General features: G+C 37.9%; 1 protein-coding gene and 1 pseudogene across 2 annotated transcripts in view; both read left to right on the top strand.

Annotated features, from left to right (window-relative positions):
- The first annotated feature begins 8,082 nt into the window (after positions 1–8,082).
- JADE3 (jade family PHD finger 3) overlaps positions 8,083–19,034 on the top strand; it is a 64,856-nt gene continuing 53,904 nt past the window's right edge. For both annotated transcript variants that reach the window (XM_004713193.2, XM_045288333.1), the window contains exons 1-2: positions 8,083–8,135; positions 8,869–8,921. In XM_004713193.2, the coding sequence (XP_004713250.2) occupies positions 8,090–8,135; positions 8,869–8,921 (99 nt within the window). In that variant the 5' untranslated portion in view covers positions 8,083–8,089. The remainder of the gene's footprint in view (positions 8,136–8,868; positions 8,922–19,034) is intronic.
- Positions 9,181–10,317, top strand: LOC101646410 (annotated as a pseudogene).

The raw sequence follows: 19,034 nt of genomic DNA, 5'->3' as shown, positions 1-19,034 counted from the left end.
AGTAAAACCGCAAACAGTATTTGAATGTACATGAGTTTTTGAGGGGTACTCTCAAGAAAAACATAGATGGAAGGGAGGGAGTAAAAACCCCCTTATTCTTCTGTATGTCTTAGTGTTATCATCTGTTAGCTTTTATTCTTCTCAATTTTAATTATGTTGTTGTTGAGAATGTTGTTGTTAGGTACCATCGACTCAGTTCCAACTCATAGCAACCCTATGAGTTGCCGAGTCCTGTGCCATACTTAACATTATTTTTCAGTCCACTGTGTCAATCCATCTCCTTGATAGTTTTCTTTTTCTTTTTTTTAAATCATTTTATTGGGGGCTCACACAACTCTTATCACAATCCATACATACATCAATTGTGTCAAGCACATTTGTACATTCGTTGTCCTCATCATTCTCAAAACATTTGCTCTCCACTTAAACCCTTGGCATCAGCTCCTCATTTTTCCCCTCCCTCCCCATTCCCTCCTCTTTCATGAACCCTTGATAATTTATAAATTATTATTTTGTCATATCTTATACTGTCCACCGTCTCCCTTCACCCACTTTTCTGTTGTCCGACCCTCAGGGAAGAGGTTATATGTAGATCCCTGTAATCAGTTCCCCCTTTCTACCCCACCCTCCCTCCATCCTCCCAGTATCGCCACTCTCACCACTGGTCCTGATGGAACAATCTGTCCTGGATTCCATGTTTCCAGTTCCTATCTGTAGCAGTGTACATCCTCTGGTCTAGCCAGAATTGTAAGGTAGAATTGGGATCATGATAGTGGGGGAGGAAGCATTTAAGAACTAGAGGAAAGTTGTATGTTTCATTGTTGCTATACTGCACCCTGACTGTCTCGTCTCCTCCTCGTGACCCTTCCATAAGGGGATGTCCAGTTTCTTACAGATGGGCTTTGGGTCCCCACTCCACACTCCCCCTCATTCACAATGATATGATTTTTTGTTCTTTGATGCCTGATAACTGATCCCTTCAGCACCTCGTGATCACACAGACTGGTATGCTTCTTCCATGTGGGATTTGTTGCTTCTCAACTAGATGGCCGACAGTCTTCTTTTTCACTGACCTACTTTACCAAGCATGATGTCCAAACTAGCCCTAATCAATAGTTTATACATTTACAGTTTAGTGACAGTAATAGAGTTGTTTGATCCCATTTATTCACTGCCATTGAGTCCATTGCAACTCAGTGATTCTGTAGGACAGAGCAGAACTGCTATAGGGTTTCTGAGATTGTTAGTCTTCATGGGAACAGTCTGTCTCATCTTCCTCCCATGGAGTGAATGGTGTGTTTGAACTGCCAACTTTTAAGGTTAGTAGCCCATCCCCTAACCCCACAATACTACTAAAGCTCCTTTTAAGCATATATAGATCTTAAAAGAGCAGCATGCTCAAACCAAGTCTACGAGTTAGGCTAAACTATTGATCTGTTTTTGGGAGATTTCTGAGGATATTTTTGGTTTAAATTTTAAAGATTATCTTGGGACAATTGTTTCAGGGGTCATCTACACTCCATAGCTACAGAAAGGCTACGGGCCATGAAAATTTGAAATCTTGTTCAGCTATTTCCTCCATTTGATCAGGATTATTCTCCAACTTTTGATCAAAATGTTTAGTAATGGTAGACCATTACATCCAGTTCTTCTGGTCTCATGGCAAAGGGGACAATTGTTATAGAGACAAATAGCCACATATTCCCATCTCCTCTTATTCCTGACTCCTCCTTGCTCTGTTGCTTCAGGTGAATAGGGACCAATTGTGCCTTGGATGGCTCCTTATAAGTTTTTAAAACCTTAGGCATTATGCAAGAACTGAGAGTGCAAAAGCATTAAACACATTATTAGGCCAACTAAATGTGATACCCCATGAAACTGAGACCCTGAACCTCTAAGTCAAGAAACCAAATCCCCTAAGGTATTTGGTTGTACATAAGCAGCTACTTTCATTTTCTGTCACTGTGTGTATATATATATATATACCACACATTCGCCAGTTTAACTTTTTACAGGTGTACAACTTATTGACAGCAGTAGTAATATTCTGCTATACAACCTTCATTTTTCAATGAGTTTTCTCCATCACCATTAACCTTCTTTGCCTCCTTATTCGTGCCCCCTCGTAACCACTGATAAACTTTGGCCTCTGTTCTTGTTTCTATAGAAATGAATTCATACAGTATTTTTCCTTCCTGATTGACATGTTTGATTATAAGCATATGTTCACCATATTGTAGAATGCAGAATCAAGACTTCATTTCTTGTACTTACTAATTGGTATTCTATTATATGTATGTGTACCACATTTCTTTATCCATGTATCTGTCAATGGACACTTTGGCTATCATGAATAGTGCTGCAGGGAATGTTGGTGTACAACTCTCTTTTGAAGTCTCTGCTTTCAAGTCTTTTGGGTTTATATCTAGGAGTGAAATTGCTGGGTGATCAGGTTTTAGTGACAGTAATAGAGTTTTTTGAGAAAATGCCACAGTGTTTTCTACAACAGCTATACCACTTTACTTTCCCACCAGCAATGAGTAACAGTTCCAATTTCCCCACATCCTCACCAACATTTGTTCTGTTTGTTACTGTTTTCATCGTAGTCATTCTAGTGGGAGTGAAGTGGTAATTGTGATTTTGATTTGCATTTTTCTGATGCCTAATGACATTGAGCATCTTTCTATGTGTTTGGTAGCCATTTCAGTGTCCTCTTTGGTGGGATGTCTGTTAAACTTCTTTGCCCAATTTATGATTGGGTTATTTTTCTTCTAAATGTTGTATATATTTTATATATATATAAATTTTATATATTTTTTGGTTATTAGATTCTTGTTGAGTCTATGGTTTCTGAACATATTCTACAAGTCACTTTTTTGTAAAGTAGATTAGTGAATAAACATTTTTAAATTTTATGAGGTTCCATTTATTTATTTTGTCTTTTGCTATTTGTGCTTTTGTTATTATGTTAGATGATTCATTGTTGAAAGCTTGACCTGTTACCATTGCCCACATTTTTTTCCTTAGGATTTTATTATTATACTTTGCACATTTAGCTTTTGCTTCTAGTTCATACCTGGTCTTTTTAAAATTATTAAATACTTTTATTGGGGGCTCTTACATCTCTTATCACAATCCATACATTCATCCAATGTGTCAAGCAAATTTGCACATATGCTGCCGTCATCATTTTCAAAGCATTCTCTTCCTACTTGAGCCCCTGATATCAGCTCCACATTTTCCCCCCACCCTTCCCTGCCCGCCCTCCCTCACAAACCCTTGATAAGTTATAGATTATTATTTTCATACCTTACATTGTCCTCCGTCACCCCTTACCCACTTTTCCATTGTTTGTCCCCCTGGGAGGGGGTTATAGGTTGATCCTTGTGATTGATTCCCCCTTTCTTTTCTTCCCTCCCCTTCCCCAACCCCCCTGGTATCTCTACTCTCCTTGTTGGCCCTGAAGGGTTTATCTATCCTGGATTCCCTGTGTTGCAGGCTCTTACCTGTAGCAGTGTGCATGTTCTGGTCTAACTTGATTTGTAAGGTAGATTGAAGTCATGATAGTGTGGTGGGGGGGAGCACCAAAGAGCTAGAGAAAAGTTGTGTGTTTCATCGGTGCTATATTGCATCCTGACTGGCTCATCTCTTCCCTGTGACCCCTCTGTGAGGGGATGTCTAATTGTCTACAGATGGGCATTGGGTCTCTACTCCATGCCCCCCCTCCCCAATCACATTGGATATGATTTTGTTCTGAATCTTAGATGCCTGATACCTGATCCGATCGACACCTCATGACTACACGGGCTGGTGTGCTTCTTCCATGTGGGCTTTGTTGCTTCTCAGCTAGATGGCCTTCAAGCCTTTAAGATCCCCAGATGCTATATTTTTTTTGCTATATCTTTTTTTATAGCCAGGCACCATCACCTTTCTTTCCCACATTTGCATATGCGCCCATTTTGTCTTTAGTGATTGTGTCAGGAAGGTGAGCATTACAGAATGCCGGATTATTAGAACAAAGTGTTCTTCACACCGGGTCTTATGTACTTTGGACATGTTATGAGGAGAGATTATTCTTTGGAAACGGACATCATGTTTGATAAAGTAGAAGGGCAAGGAAAAAGGGCAATGAAGTAGAATGGCACAGTGGCTGCAACAATGGGCTCAAACAATTGTGAGGATGGCAGTGTTTTGTTCTGTTGTACAGTCGGAGCCAACTCAACAGCACTTAACAGTTGGCACATTTAGGTACTGTTTGTTTTTTGTTTTTAATCACTTAGGTTCTTTTTTTTTTTAAGGGCTCTTACAGCTCTTATAACGTTCCTGTCATCAATTGTTTTAAGCATATTTGTGCATATGTTGCCATCATCATTTTCTAAACATTTGCTTTCTATTTGAGCCGTTGGTATCAGCTCCCTGTTTTCTTTCTCACCCTCATGACATTTAGGTTCTTAATGTTGAATTTGTTTTTGTTTGGTGTGAGGCATTGGTTCTATTTCAGTTTTCTGCATGTGAAAATTCAATTTTCCTAGCACTTTTTATTGAAGAGACTCATCTTCCTTGCATGGACTTCGCAACTTTGTGAAAAATCAGTTGATCACTAATGTTTGGGTTTATTTCTGTGCTATCACTTCTGTTTCATTGGTCTGTTGCCCTACCAGTACTGAGCTGTTTTCATTACTGGAGCTATATAGTATGTTTTAAAATCAGGATGTGTGAATTCTCCTACTTTGCCCTTTTTCAGTATTGCATTAGCTATTTTGAGCCTTTTGTCATTCCATATAAAAAGTTGAAGATTGATTTTTCTATTTCTATAGTGAAGGCTGTTTTAATTGTGATTAGGATTGCATTGAATCTGTAAATTTTGTTTAGTAGTGTTGACATCTTAATAATATTGCCTTCTAATCCATAAGCATGGAACATTTTTCCATTTATTTAGCCTTATTTAATGTTTTTAAGTAGTGTATTACAATGTTCACTGTTATAAGCCTTTCACATCCCTGGCTAGGTTTATTTCTAGATATTTTACATGTAAATTGAATTTTTCTTTCAGATTCCTCATTGCTAATGTATAGAAATCTAGCTGATGTTTGTATGTTGACCTTGTACCCAACAACTTTACTAAGTAACTCTTATCAGCTCTAGAAGGTGTCTTGTAGACTCTATATATTCTAGAGGATCATATCAAGGAGCATTGAACTGCTAACTGCAAGGAAGGCAGTTCAAAACTCACTCCACAAGATAAAGTTTAGGCTCCCTGCCCCTGTGAGGATTTACAGCTTCAGAAACCCTATATAGGGTGTGTATGAGACAGAAACAACTCAGTGGCAGTTGGGTTTTTTTGGTTGTTTGTTTTGGTTGTTGTTTTGATTGTTTGGATTTTGGTTTAGGATGATATCATCCGCAGATGGAAGTCATCTGGATACCCTTTATTTCTTTTTCTTCTCTAATTACCCTGGCTAGAACTTTTAATACACTATTGAATAGAAGTAGCGAGAGTGGACACCCTTGTTTTGTTCCTAGTTTCAAAGGAAAAGCTCTCAGTCTTTCTCCGTTAAGTATAACATTGGCTGTCGACTTTTCATGTGTCCTTAATCGTACTGACAAATTTCTCTTTTATTCCAGTTGTCTTGAGACTCTCGTATCACTTGGTTAATTCAAACTACCAACCTTTTGGTTAGTAGCTGAGAGCAAACTGTGTTACATTAGGAACCTTTAGCTAGTGACAACCATATGACTCCCTCCTTTTGAGTGGACACTACGTATGTGGCCATAACTGTGGTTCCACCATAGCTGCATTCATCCTCTATTCTTTGAGTTCTCTCCTGAGGCTAATATATGGCCTATCTCAGTTTTTTACACTCATTGTGTAGAAAATTGTTGGTAGAAAAAGGAGGAGGACCAGGGAACCGATTACAAGGAACTGTGTGTGACCTCCTCCCTGGGAGACAGACAACCGAAAAGTGGGTGAAGGGAGACGTCGGGCAGGGCAAGATATGACAAAATACCAATTTATAAACTATCAAGGGCTCATGAGGGAGGGGAAAAATGAGGACCTAATGTCGGGGGTTTAAGTGGAGAGAAAATGTTTTGAGAATGATGTACAAATGCGCTTTACACAATTGATGTGTGTATGGATTGCGATAACAGTTGTATGAGCCCCTAATAAAATGTTTAAATTTAAAAAATAGAGAAAAAAAAAGGAGAAAGACCAAAAAAAAAGAGAGAAAGGAAAAAAAAGAAAAAAAGAAAAAGGAGGAGGACCAACCTACTAGTAGGGAAAAATTACTAACAATAAATTTATGGACCCCAAGGGGAGAGTATGCCTAGTACTATGCTCCTAATAGGGCACTCTGGTCTGAGTTTCTATATACCCCTGGGCCCACGCCATAGACCATAAAACACAGGGACATTGAATCCTGGAACTTCGGGGTGCACAACATACTCCAAAAGCCATACCAGATTTGATGTGATACGAAAACCCCACTAGGTGAACCAGGCTGTACCTCAAACATACCTGTAGCCTGGACTTAAGGCTGAAACTACATGGTGTGTGAAGAAGCAGTAGACAGCTACATCAAGAATATTGAACTGTCTAGTCAGACTAACATTCACTTACTACTTTAGTGCTTTACTTGCTGTAGTATGTATGTATATGTAGTATTCTGGCAGATCTGTGTTGATATTGTGAATATTATTGTAAGTTTTACCTGACCAGCAACTCCCACTGTTTGTGTAAATAGTGTTTAATCACATAAGGACTTAATCTGTATAAATCAATAATCCATATATTATGATTAATAGTTAGCATACACTTGTTTAATTTCCCTTTCTCAATTGTGTTTTAAATACATTGCCATGGGCTAAATCAGTGACACTACAAAAGAAGGACATTATGTTCCAGGGAGATGGTAGATATGATTCTCTACCATAAAATAACAAAGGTGCCTCTAAGGTGAATCAGAGGCATAGAAAACAAAAATTTAGGAATAAAGTTTGGGTTCGCACTTAATCCTAGCTCCAATCTAAGAACAGTTAGTTCTTATGACATGGCCTTGCTCATCTTCATGAAGAAAACATGGAAGATATGCATGCTACAGCAAAGTGTGGTGAAGAAATTAGATGGTTCCCAGCTATCAGGAAAACTAGCTTTGGGGGTCTTAAAAGTACCCGACTATCAGATAGAATAACATATGGAGTCTTAGAGACTTGTTCCCAAACAAGCAGCCATCTAAGTGAGACATCAACCTAGCCCACATGGAAGAAGCACACCAACATCCATGACCCAGGGATTGTAATTATATAATTCAACATCGAAGGAGGGAATGGTATTAGAGCTTAAATTGTGAGAATCAGGTTTGCAGAAGGCTATGGATGACAGTGGAAGTCCAAGATACATTTGTGGGATCTACACAGGGAATAAGCCTCTGATGATTTCCCTTTGACCATAATTGAGGGATGGGAATAATGTGATTGTCAGTATTAAAGAGGCGATTATAGTAGATTAAAATGATAAATCTGACGGGAATGATTAAAACCTTGTCATTTGCTCTCTTTTGATACACTTTAAGTTTGATCTAGTTTTTAATATTTTCTCTTTGTTTTCAAATTGGGGTTTATCTCTGTTGTATTTTGTATTGTTGGTAGTGTTCTTGATTCTCTGTTTTGTATCTTTCTATGTGTTTTTGGTATATATCACCAGGTTGGGTGAATCCATAGAGACAATAACTAGAATAAGTGTTCCTGGGGGGTATGGCAGGAGAGGTAGGGGGATAATAGGGAACTGATATCAAGGAGTACAAGAAGTAAAAAAAATGTTTGTGGTAGCAACTGTACAGCACTGCTTGATATGACTGAATTATTGATTGGTATGATATCTGGATTATGTCCCAATAACAATGTTTGAGGGGGAAACAACTATGAAGGATTTGGTAATACTTTTCTCCCATTACTCTAGATTATTTGGGAATATCCTTCACAGAAATAATTTTATTTGTATAGTTTATATGCCATAACCTTATGGGATCTGTGGATTATTGTATTGATTTTGTTTTAGTCAATGCTATTTTCTTTCCCAGGATGCTCCAAGATGAAACGCAACAGACATCCTAGCAGCAGTGACAGTTCGGATGAAAGTGAGTAAATAGCAACTGGTAACAACTGTAGTTTTACCCTTCATGTTTTCCTCTTTGGCTTGAGGACATGCCTGCTTTAGTGGTTAAAAGTTACATTTCTAATGAACTAAAGTGTGAAGTACATTTCTTTCACTTATTTCATCCAGGATCGATAAATTAGGTTAAAGAATTGGTTTTGTGGGACATAAAATAGTTTGGTTTCCACTTTTCCTTTCCTGGAAAAGGAAATCAATTTGTGATTTACATTGCTTTTCTAGGGAAGAAAAATGGTATGGGAGCATAAAATGTAGGCCATGATTCTGATTGTAGCTCAGGTACTAAAATGTTTGACTGTGAGGGAGTAATTATTCATAAAAGGAAATAACCTTATTAACAACAACCTTTTGGGGAAATGTATAGCTTACCTGCTCTCAACTTTAAGGTTTTACAGTTGATTTTGCAAAAGATACCTTTTCTATCAGTAGAACAGAATGTTATCAGGGATGACTATATCAAATTGAATCTTCTCAGCTTTAGCATTGTTGAAGCTTTTGCATGCTGTGGGAGGTCACATACAAATGTCATTAAATTTCATCCTGAGGTTCTCCTGGGTGCAATTTAATTGTTTTCTCCAGTGGTATGACATCTCTGTGTTTTTTTCCCATCGTATCTTTGATATTCTCTGAGGGACATTTGCTTATTTGACATTAGTGAATAATAAGTCTCAGTATTCTTTTCTAATTATCTTTTACAGATCCTTCCATTCCCTTACTAAGAATTCCATCTGAACACAAAAGACCTGCTGAGGTAAGAGCAGATACTCAATTTTTAAACTTAAAAAAGTTAACAAAGTACCTACCTTCTTATACCTGCAATACTTTGATCCTGAAGATGGGAAGATTAAAGCATGTGCTAGTAAATAGAATTGTTTTCTGATGAAGTGTCTTCAAGAAGGATTCCACCTTCTCCTTTAAGGCAACAGTAACCTTACACTGGTTTAATTTTGATGATGCCACTTAAATGCTTGATTTTAGAATATAAGGCCTCTCTAAGCCTAGAGGTCAAAATGAACCAGACTTGGGGAATTTGGAGGGACCCAGAGAGATCCCCTGGTCTGTAAGTAGAAAAAGTCAAGTCAACATCTGGGGAGTATAGTGCAAGGAAGGATAAGTGAAGAGATTGTCAGGAATAAGTTGGCTATGTGGCTTATAGATCTATCTGTTATGAGCTCTCATAGGCTTTTGAGTGCTGATGGCCCAAAAAAATGAATTGCTCCTTATAAGGCTGCTGCTTATCTTGTGCACCAAGGCTAGTGAACTGCCATAGTTGGATTTGGGCATGGTAATGATTTAATAGATCCCACCGACTTTCATTGTTAGAAGTGAATGGTACGGAATGTGCTTCTTATACCTTCACTGCTGTGACTATACTTCCTTAGATATAAAGGAAAAGAGAAAAATATCAAGAAAGAGAATATCAAAGATATAATGGAGAAAACTACAGAGATCTCATCTCTCCAATGAGAATCTCTTTGGGCACTTATTTGAAACCAGAAGCCTCCAAACCACCCCATACCTCTTCTTGCATTAGTATTTTCTAATGAAAGTGCCTGGAATTTCTTTTTTATTTAAGGTGATTTTTGATAAGGCATTTTGGGGAAATAACATATGGGCATCCCCACAATCCGAATGAGATTAATTCCTTTGTCTTTACATGGAATTTGTAAATAAGTTTAAGCAGATGCATACTGTTCTCATTTAGCCTAAGTACAAGAAAAAGCTTGAAGTTATTCAATGATTTCAAAGCTGCACATGCACCAAGTGTAGGTGATTGTGAAAAATTGGTTGCAAGTTAGGGTTGGTTCAATTATTTCTAAGTGAGGGGAATTTTACAAAGTATTAAAGGGCAAGTATGGTGCCCACGCTGCAGGTCCTGCGGCCCGGCCTGGTAGTCATCCATGTCGAGGACGGGACCTCCACCAAGTACTTTGTGAGCAGCAGCTCCATCACAGTGAGTGCAGACTCCTCTGTGCAGCTGTTGGCTGAGGAGGCTGTGACTTTGGACATACTGGACCTGGGGGCAGCCAGGGCCAACCTGGAGAAGGCGCAGTCGGAGCTGTCAGGAGCTGGGGAACGAGGCCCAGTGGGCTGAGATCCAGATCAGGATCGAGGCTAGTGAGGCCCTGGTGAAGGCCCTTGAGTAGCTGTGTGTGCCTACAGTGCAGGTAGGCAGAGAGCCGAGGCTAGGGCAGCAACACTCAGGAGCTAGTGCAGTACCCAGGGAGCTGCTCCTGCCTGCAGCCTGACAGCTGCCCTCCACTCGCTGCCCATCACAGGCGGCTGTGGAGACAGTACCCCTGGACAAGCACCTATCCCTCTGAACCCTGATTAAAAACCAGGAACTGTAAAAATAAATAAATAAAAATAAAATAAAGGACAAGTATGAGTCATCCAAAAACCAGACATTTCATAACCCAGGGACTGACTCCAATGCTGACATCCCATTCCCCTAAAAGCATTGTGAAGTTGGTACTCTTATTTTTGCAGGTCACACAAATAATGTTAGAGCTGAAATTCAAGTTTTGATTCACCTTGAATCCTGCGCACTAACCAGCATGTACATAGAACATTATGTAGGGTACATTAGTACAGTAAACATTTGTTAAAATTTTGATAGTTAAGAAATATGGGATTATTTCAGTGTATTCACAAATACAGTTGTACTCAACATTTCAATAATGAGGGGACAGCAAATTTTGAGAATGGGGAGCATAAATGTGTGGAATTAAACAATGGCTGAGAAGCCAGTTGAGGCTGAATGCAATCCTCAAGAATTCAGATAGGGTCATTTTGTGCTTTTAAACTGTAAAAAGGTAGCCTTTTGCTGCTTTTGTCAGAGCATCTACTCATGCCCAAGCTTGCTTGAAATAATTGTTTTATGATGCACTTAAGTGGAACAACCTAATTTTAAAATGGACAAAAGTAGACATTTATCCAAAGAAGGTACACAACTGGTCAACAAGCACATGAAATGATGTTCAACTTTGTCTTGGGCCGAGTTATCTAGAAAAACAAAGCAAGTGAAGCTGTGTGTGTGTATTTATCTCATAATTGTTCATTGCAGTATTATTCACAATAGTCAAAAAGTAGAAACAACCCATGTTCATCAGCCGATGAGTGGATAAACAAAATGTGATTTATACAAATAAATGAAATACTATGCAACTATAAAGAAAAATGAAATTCTGATATGTGCTACAATATGAATAAAACTTGAAAATGTACAGATTTACTACCATCAAGTCAATACCGATTCATAGCGACCCTGTAGGACAGGGTAGAACTGCCTCTGAGTTTCCGAGACTGTAACTCTTTATGGGAGTAGGAAGGCCCCATCTTTCTCTGGGAAGCAACTGGTAGTTTCCAACTGCTGACCTTGTATATCACAGCCTAACGGCTACTACGCCACCAGGGCCTCTTTGAAAATGTACCAGGTGGCTAAAATGTCTGATACAAAATAACAAATATTTTGCAATCCCACCTAGTAAGAGCTATCTAGAGTAGACAATTGTGGTTAAGTGAAATGTTTTAATATAGTTCTTCTGTCCATGCCACTATAACTCCCACCAAATGACTGGGTGTGACTATGCAACTAGGGCATGTGTAACAGTAATAAAGGGGATTGGTCATTTTTAGTTGCTACTCCCCTGGACTATAAAGATGAGCCATTTCAAAAACGGGGATGGAGAAATCCCAGGACCCTTAAGAAAAAAGAACCACAGGTAGAGATTTGAAATCTCTGTCTGAAATACCAGAGGCTGAGGCAGGGAGATCATGAGACAGCACAGAGGAGCAGCACCGAGACTATAACATTAGGAGGCGAAACAGTGGACTGGCTTACTGGCTCATGGAGGTAGAGACCAAGGGACTATATGGCTGAGGACTGGAGAGAGAGTTGGCTATTGGCTGAGGAGAGGTTTGCTGAACCAATCACTGTATCCTTTAATAGTGATTATCGTCTAGGAGTTCTGTGTGGCCATTGCAATGGATTATTAAACCTAGTTTGTCTGGAATAGTTAGGGAACTTGAGTATTTCTTTTACTTAGTGTATCTGGAACTAAGTTTTTATCACCTAAATCCTAATGCCTACTTAGATTTATCCTTAAGGGACTTTTCGTAAACTCTTTAATTTGAGATAACTTTAAATAGACATACAGGAACGCTGCAAAGACAAAGTTTCTGTATACCTCAAATCCAGCTTCACTTTTTCCTATTGTTAACATCTTAAATTACCATGATGTATTTGTCAAGATGATGAAGCCATAGTCTCTAGGGCTTCCACCATCTGTGCCAGACAAATAAACCTGGTGCTTTCTGTTATTTTTGAGTTTCATTCCATATTTCTCCCACTCTATCCAGGACCCTCTATCGTGATTCCTTTCAGAGAAGTCAGCAGTGGTAACTGGGTACCACCTAGTTCTTCTGGTCTTAGGGACATGGAAGCTGAGGTTGTTTCCATTCATCTGAGATTTTCAACACTCTTTACTATAGACAGGAGAGACCAATATTTGTATTCTAGTTATGACTGCTTGCCAACTTTCAAGACCCAGTTATTACTCACCAAAGTAGAATGTTGAACATTGCCTATGTGCACGATGTTATGGCTCATAGTCACTCTTCAGGCCTGGAACTGAACTCACCCCATGACCCAACCTTGAGCCAAACAATAGACAGTCTACAATATGAAAAATAATACCAGGGAGAGGTACACCTTCCTTAGAACTATTAGCCATATAAGATCAAAAGAGCAGCGTTTACTCAGGGTTAAAACTCAGAAGGAATAGATAGGAAAGAAGGATAACTGAACAGTAAACACAGGGAGGAAGTTCTACTACATTTTGGGAACTATAATCAAAGCAAGACATGTGAATTGAATGAAAAATCAATTTTCTCTGTAAAATTTCTTTCACAATTAAAAAGTTTCAAAGCAAACGAAAAAACTAAGCCAACATTGACTGAATAATCTGAATGAACTAAACTCCAGAATTTACTCGAGGTACACCAGTTTTTTCATCAGTGTGTCTTTTGTATTCTAGGAGCCAATCTAGGGTACATAAATTTACTTGTAATGTCTCCTCAGTCTCCTCTATCTAGTCTTGACAGTTTTCAATCTTTATTTTTTACTGTCTTGACAGTGTTGGAGAATTCTGGCCAGCTACCCTGTAGAATACTCCCCAATTTTGATTTGTCTGATATTTGTCTCATAATGAGACTGGGATTAATAGGTTTTAGGAAAGAGTACAACAGAGATAAAGGAACGCCATCAAATCATATTGGGGAGAGGTCATGAAATCCATATTCCCATATATACTCGAGTATAAGCTGACCAGAATATCAGCTGAGGCACTTAATTTTACCATAAAAACTGCATTTAAAATGTGCTGGAAAACTCAGCTTATACACAAGTATATACGGTACATAGTTAACAGTAATAGCCTTTTGACTGTTTCGTTAATGTAGTATTGATGAGCTGTTTCCATTGTAAAGTTACTGTTTTATCCCCATTCCCTATGCCATTTTCTGAAAGTTAGTCACAAAGCATAGATTGTGGAATCTAGGGTTAGATATATGGGCAAGAGAAAGCTCTATCTCTTGGAAGACACAATTATTGCACATATTACTTGGTAATGCTCTATGTAGAAGAATTCTATCTTTTCCATCTTTTAAATTTCTTCAATTATTTTTATCAGTATAAACTGATATTTATTTACTTGATACTTTGAGTTATACCCCAATACTATAAAATTATGCTTTTCAAATTGTTCTAGCTTTGACTATTGGAAACTCATTCGTATTCATTCTTGTCCCAATTCGTATACCTCCATCCTTTTGTTTATTGAGCATCTCTTACATTTTAGCACAACAAGGTGCACTAGATTCATCTTGTATTTTCCTTGCCTTATCACTTCTCGGCCTTTTGGCTAAGATAAAGTGTAGTATTTTCCTTGCCCTGGCCATTTCTGACTAATAGACTGCTAACTGCATGGTTGGCAATTCAAACCCTCCAGTCACTCCATGAGAGAAAGATGAGGCTTTCGGCTCCTATAAAGATTAAAAGTGTGAGAAACCTCAAAAGGGTTGAAAACCTGGTCCACTATGAGTCAGAATCAACTCAATGACAGTAAGATGAGGCTGAGTTGACTCCTGGCAGTGGATTTTGGTTGGGTTTTATAGGGTTTTCATGGCTGTAATCTTTATGGGAAAAGATTGCTAGACTTTTCTTCCACAGAACTCCTGGATGAGTTGGAACCCTCAACCTTTTGGTTACCAGCCTATCACAGACTTTGTGTACCACATAGTCTATACTGATAAAAAATAATTTAAAAACTGAAAAATATATCATTCTTCTTTTGTCTTTAGAGTTCAGTGAGTCAAATCTGTTCTTGAGATATTCTCAAAATTCAAGGTCGTGTTTTGAATCTTGTGGATTTATTTTCATTTTCTTCAACTTCAACCTGAACTTCTGAACTATTGATGATGAGTCAGCTGCTGGCCTTGTTTTAGCTGCTGATGTTGAGCTTATCCATCATCTCTTTCCATAGATGTAGTCAGTTTGATTTCTGTGTATTCCATCTGAAGAAGTCCATGTGTATAGTTGCCTTTTGTGTTGTTGAAAACAGGTGTATTTTTATCAAGAAGCCATTGGTCTTGAAAAATTTTGTCACATGATCTCCAGCTTCCTTTCTCTTACCTAGACCATATTTTCCAACTATGGTTCTTTGTTTCCAACTTTTGCATTCTAGTTGCTAATAATTTTCAGTGCATCTTGAATACATGTTTGATCAGCTTTAGACCAAAGATGTTGGTAAAATTCTTCAATTGCTGTATCACCTGCTCTAATGATTGGTGGATAAATATGACTAATGGTTATATTGACTGGATTTCCTTGTATTTGGATAGATATTATCCTATCACTGACAGCATTGTACTTCAAGATCCATCTTAAAATGTCCTTTTTGACAATAAATGCAACATCATACCTCTTGATTGAGTCATTCCTGACATAGTAAACCATGATTTCCTCATTAAAAATGACTGACACCAGTCCATTTCAGCTCACTAACACATAGGATAGCAATTTTTGTGTGTTCCATTTTGGTTTTGACAACTTTCAAGTTTTCTAGATTCATACTTCCCACATTATTAATAGACGATTGCATTTAGTTCTTCTCGGTTTGACTTGTGTTTGATCAGCAAATGGAGGTCCCAAAGACTCTACTACATCCATTCCATTATGGTTGATGCTACTTTGAAAAGAAGCATTACTTTGAGCAGCATATTTTGAATGCTTTCTGAAGTTACAAATCTTTACAGAAGAGGACCATCACATCTTTCTCCCAGATTACCTGGTGGGTACAAACCACCAACCTTTTTGGTTAGCAGTCAATGACAGCCTCTGTACCACCAGGGTTCCTCCATTTTAGTGTTAAGAGAGATAATCCAGTCTTCCCTAAGCAACACAAAAGTACTTTGGTTTATAGTAATACTCTACTTGGTATCAGCCCCTGGCCATCAAGTATATTCTCTTTGTTCTTTGTAAGACACCTGAGAATTATTTTAAATTATTTACAAGTTCATTAAGCTTTTAAACTTCAAAATGAATCAGACTTTTATTCATTGGAAAACTCACTTTGAAACTGTCATCAAATAAGAATGATCTTTAAGGGTCTTAGGTACTGTATTCCTTACTAGGTTTTCTCTGCCGATTGATTCTTCTAGATAACCTGAAAATCTTTCCCTAACATTCTTGCATTCTAAGAAAATTATTTAACATTAATTCTTTGTGATTAAATATAGTTGCTATTAAGCCATGTTTGCAGCTGTTTTTTTCACGTTTGAGTAACATTTCTGTTTGTCATTATTTATGTATATTTTCAAGTTGAAATGAATATTTATTGAAATTGATCAGTCTCATAGGTCAGACATCATTCCCCTTTGTGTCGTCGTATAGAAAGTAAATGTTTTGACATTTTTTCCTCTGAAAAATGTTGCACAAATGTTCCAGCTAGCTGTGCTTTAAAAAACTGCCCACTGAGAGATGTTAATTAGAGTACTCCAGAACACTGTAACAACCAGAGGGACTAGCTCAATGGGAGTAGGAACTACTGATGAAAAGCATTTCCATTTTGTGGCTCTGGCAGATTAAGCACTGATTATTGGACTCACAATGAAATTTCTTTTGTTTCCAAGCATCTGAGAGCTCAAGATGTACATGTATTGTTAGATTTTGGCCATAGCTTCTGGGATACATGTTAGCTTGTGAATCCCCTCTTTGGTCATAAATGAAGAGGTATCGGGTACTTGGGGAACTTTGGGGAAAAACTACCAGTGTTATATAAAAATAAGCACACAAGTGGGAACTTACAAAACTTCTCAACTTCATTACCTAAAAGATCAGCAGCATCCAAATATGTGTTTCCTAGTTTTTAATATAGCAGCAAATGCCCATGTTTTATTTTGTGATGTTTCTATAATTGCCTGCTGGCCTCTAAAATGTTGATCATAGTTGTTGATGGGGCTCTTGCTTGGAAACTCTTGTCTTTGAAAGCTAAACCATGTACATTTTAAGTGATCTCTGAATTTACATCTCCTTCACCTCATCAAGGAGCTGTGGTTCGCATAGTGGGTTATGTGTTGCTCTGCGGGAGGAAGATGAGGCTTTCTACTCTTCTAAAGAGTTACAGTCTCAGGAACCCACAGGAGCAGTTCACCCTGTCCTGTAGGGTTAATGTAAGGCAGAAATTACTTGATGGCAGTGAGTTTACCCCACCAACAGTTACATATGAATCAGATAGGATACTCAGTTATGTAATTCTTCCTGCTTTAAAAAGAAAAACTAAGGCTACAATGATGATTTCTTAAATTGCATCTAACATTTATTGAGCAGTTACTATGTCCCTAATATCTTGCTAAGCCCTGTATAATAATGAGTTCATCCATTTAATCCTTAAATCCTTATTATTCCCATCTATGTTATTGAAAGATGAGGAAACTGAGACAGAGAAGTTAGGTAACTTGATAAAACAACCCAGGTAGTCTGTCCCTGTACCCATATTTATTTCTTTATATTAAAAAATTATGTATATGAAACGTGGGCCTGGTTCAGATATCAAAAACATATTTGGAAGAACCATGATTTCACTCCCCTCTCTACCACCCCAAAGTTCACTTTTTAAAAAAAAGGTTTTGGTTGGTTCTTCTATTGTTTTCTTTGTGAAAATATATACAAATAAGTGCATATATGTGTGCCATTATAAATGCATAAAATCCACTCCCCTAGCCTGGATATATCATAACCACTTTCAAACAGTTGTATTGGAACATAAACCACATCATACAATTCAATAGTTCAGTCATATCACGAAGAGTTGAACAATCATTTCTCTAGTGAAATTTAGAACATTTTTTTCCTTTCATATGCTCCTTATTATTTGGTCCCCGCTTCACCCCCAATCTCCCCTGCTATACGTATGCCCCAAGAAACCATTAATCCAGTTACTGTCTATAGATTCACCCATCTTGGATTTTATATGCTGAAAAACATACAAAGCCAAAGAAACAAAAAAGCTAACAGTAACAAACTAAAACTTCAATAGAAAAGAAAGAAGACAATATTAAAACCTAAAACAACTTTGAAATGGGTCAAAAGAGAGATCAAAATATTATAGCCATTTTGTTTGGCTGTATCCTATTGAAAGGCCTAAAAAGGAGGAAAATCTTAACAGAAATATATTCATGATACCAATCTAGTAAATGTATTTCATATCACTTTACAGATACAAAAAGAGTGGTACAAAATATATTTACCAGATTGATACCATGAATTTATCTATGATATGATTTGGGTTTGTTTTTGTTTTTTTCAGATAGAGGGAGAAAGATAAGGCTTTCTACTCCTATAAAGAATTAGTCTTGGAAACCTACAGGGGCAGTTCTACTTTGTCCTACAAGGCTGTTATGAGTTAGAACTAACTCCATGGTAATGAATTTGATTTGGGTTGCAGGTATATGCATGACTACTAAACTACATTCATGTCCTCTCAGCACCATTTTACATTCTGCCTCCTATTTGAGGTATTTGACTTCTTTAGCAATATAAGACATTTTCGCCTTCTGTGTGGAGTACAAAGGCTTATGAAGAAAACTTGGATTTGATGCTTTTGAAGCTGGCTGCTAGTGTTAGTTTTCATGTAGTCCATTTCAACTTATGGTGACACCAGTGTGCAAAGTAGAATTTCTCTGTAGGTTTTCAAGACTAACCTTTCCAGTGCACATTACCAAACCTAATTTCTGAGATGCCTCTAGATAGATTTGAACTGCCAACTTTGTCAGTAGTCCAGCCATAAACCGTTTGCCACCACCTAGGGATGCCTGACTTCCGAAAACAGTTACAGATTCGGAAACTTGCAGGAGCAGTTCTACTTTGCCCCGTAGAGTCACTAGGAGTCAACATCGACTTGATGGCAGTGAGTAAGGAGGATTCTTTAAGCTGGCTAGTTTGTAAAATTGAAATCAGACTTATATGCCTGCTTAAGAAAAATAGACATAAGTTAGGTGGTGTGTTAGTCTGGGTAGATTAGAGAAACAAATCCATGGGCACACATGTGTATAAGAAAGATATTTAATTTTTTTAAAGAAAGATTTATATACAAGAGCAATTGAACATTTAGAAAGCATCCCAGCCCAGTCCAGATCAAGTCCATAAGTCTGATATTAGCCCATATGTTCAATACCAATCTATAACGTCCTCTTCAGACTCACAAAACACCTACAGTGATGCCGAATGCAGGACAATCACAGGCCAATAGGTAGAAAGTCTTGTGGATCCAGTGGCGTTGTAAGCATCTAAGTGCTGGCAGGG

The sequence above is a fragment of the Echinops telfairi genome, unplaced genomic scaffold, assembly GCF_000313985.2.
Source record: "Echinops telfairi isolate 266 unplaced genomic scaffold, ASM31398v2 ScPeMD7_19;HRSCAF=73, whole genome shotgun sequence".
Classification (NCBI taxonomy): Eukaryota; Metazoa; Chordata; class Mammalia; order Afrosoricida; family Tenrecidae; genus Echinops; species Echinops telfairi.
This window is presented reverse-complemented; position numbering and strand designations above follow the sequence as displayed.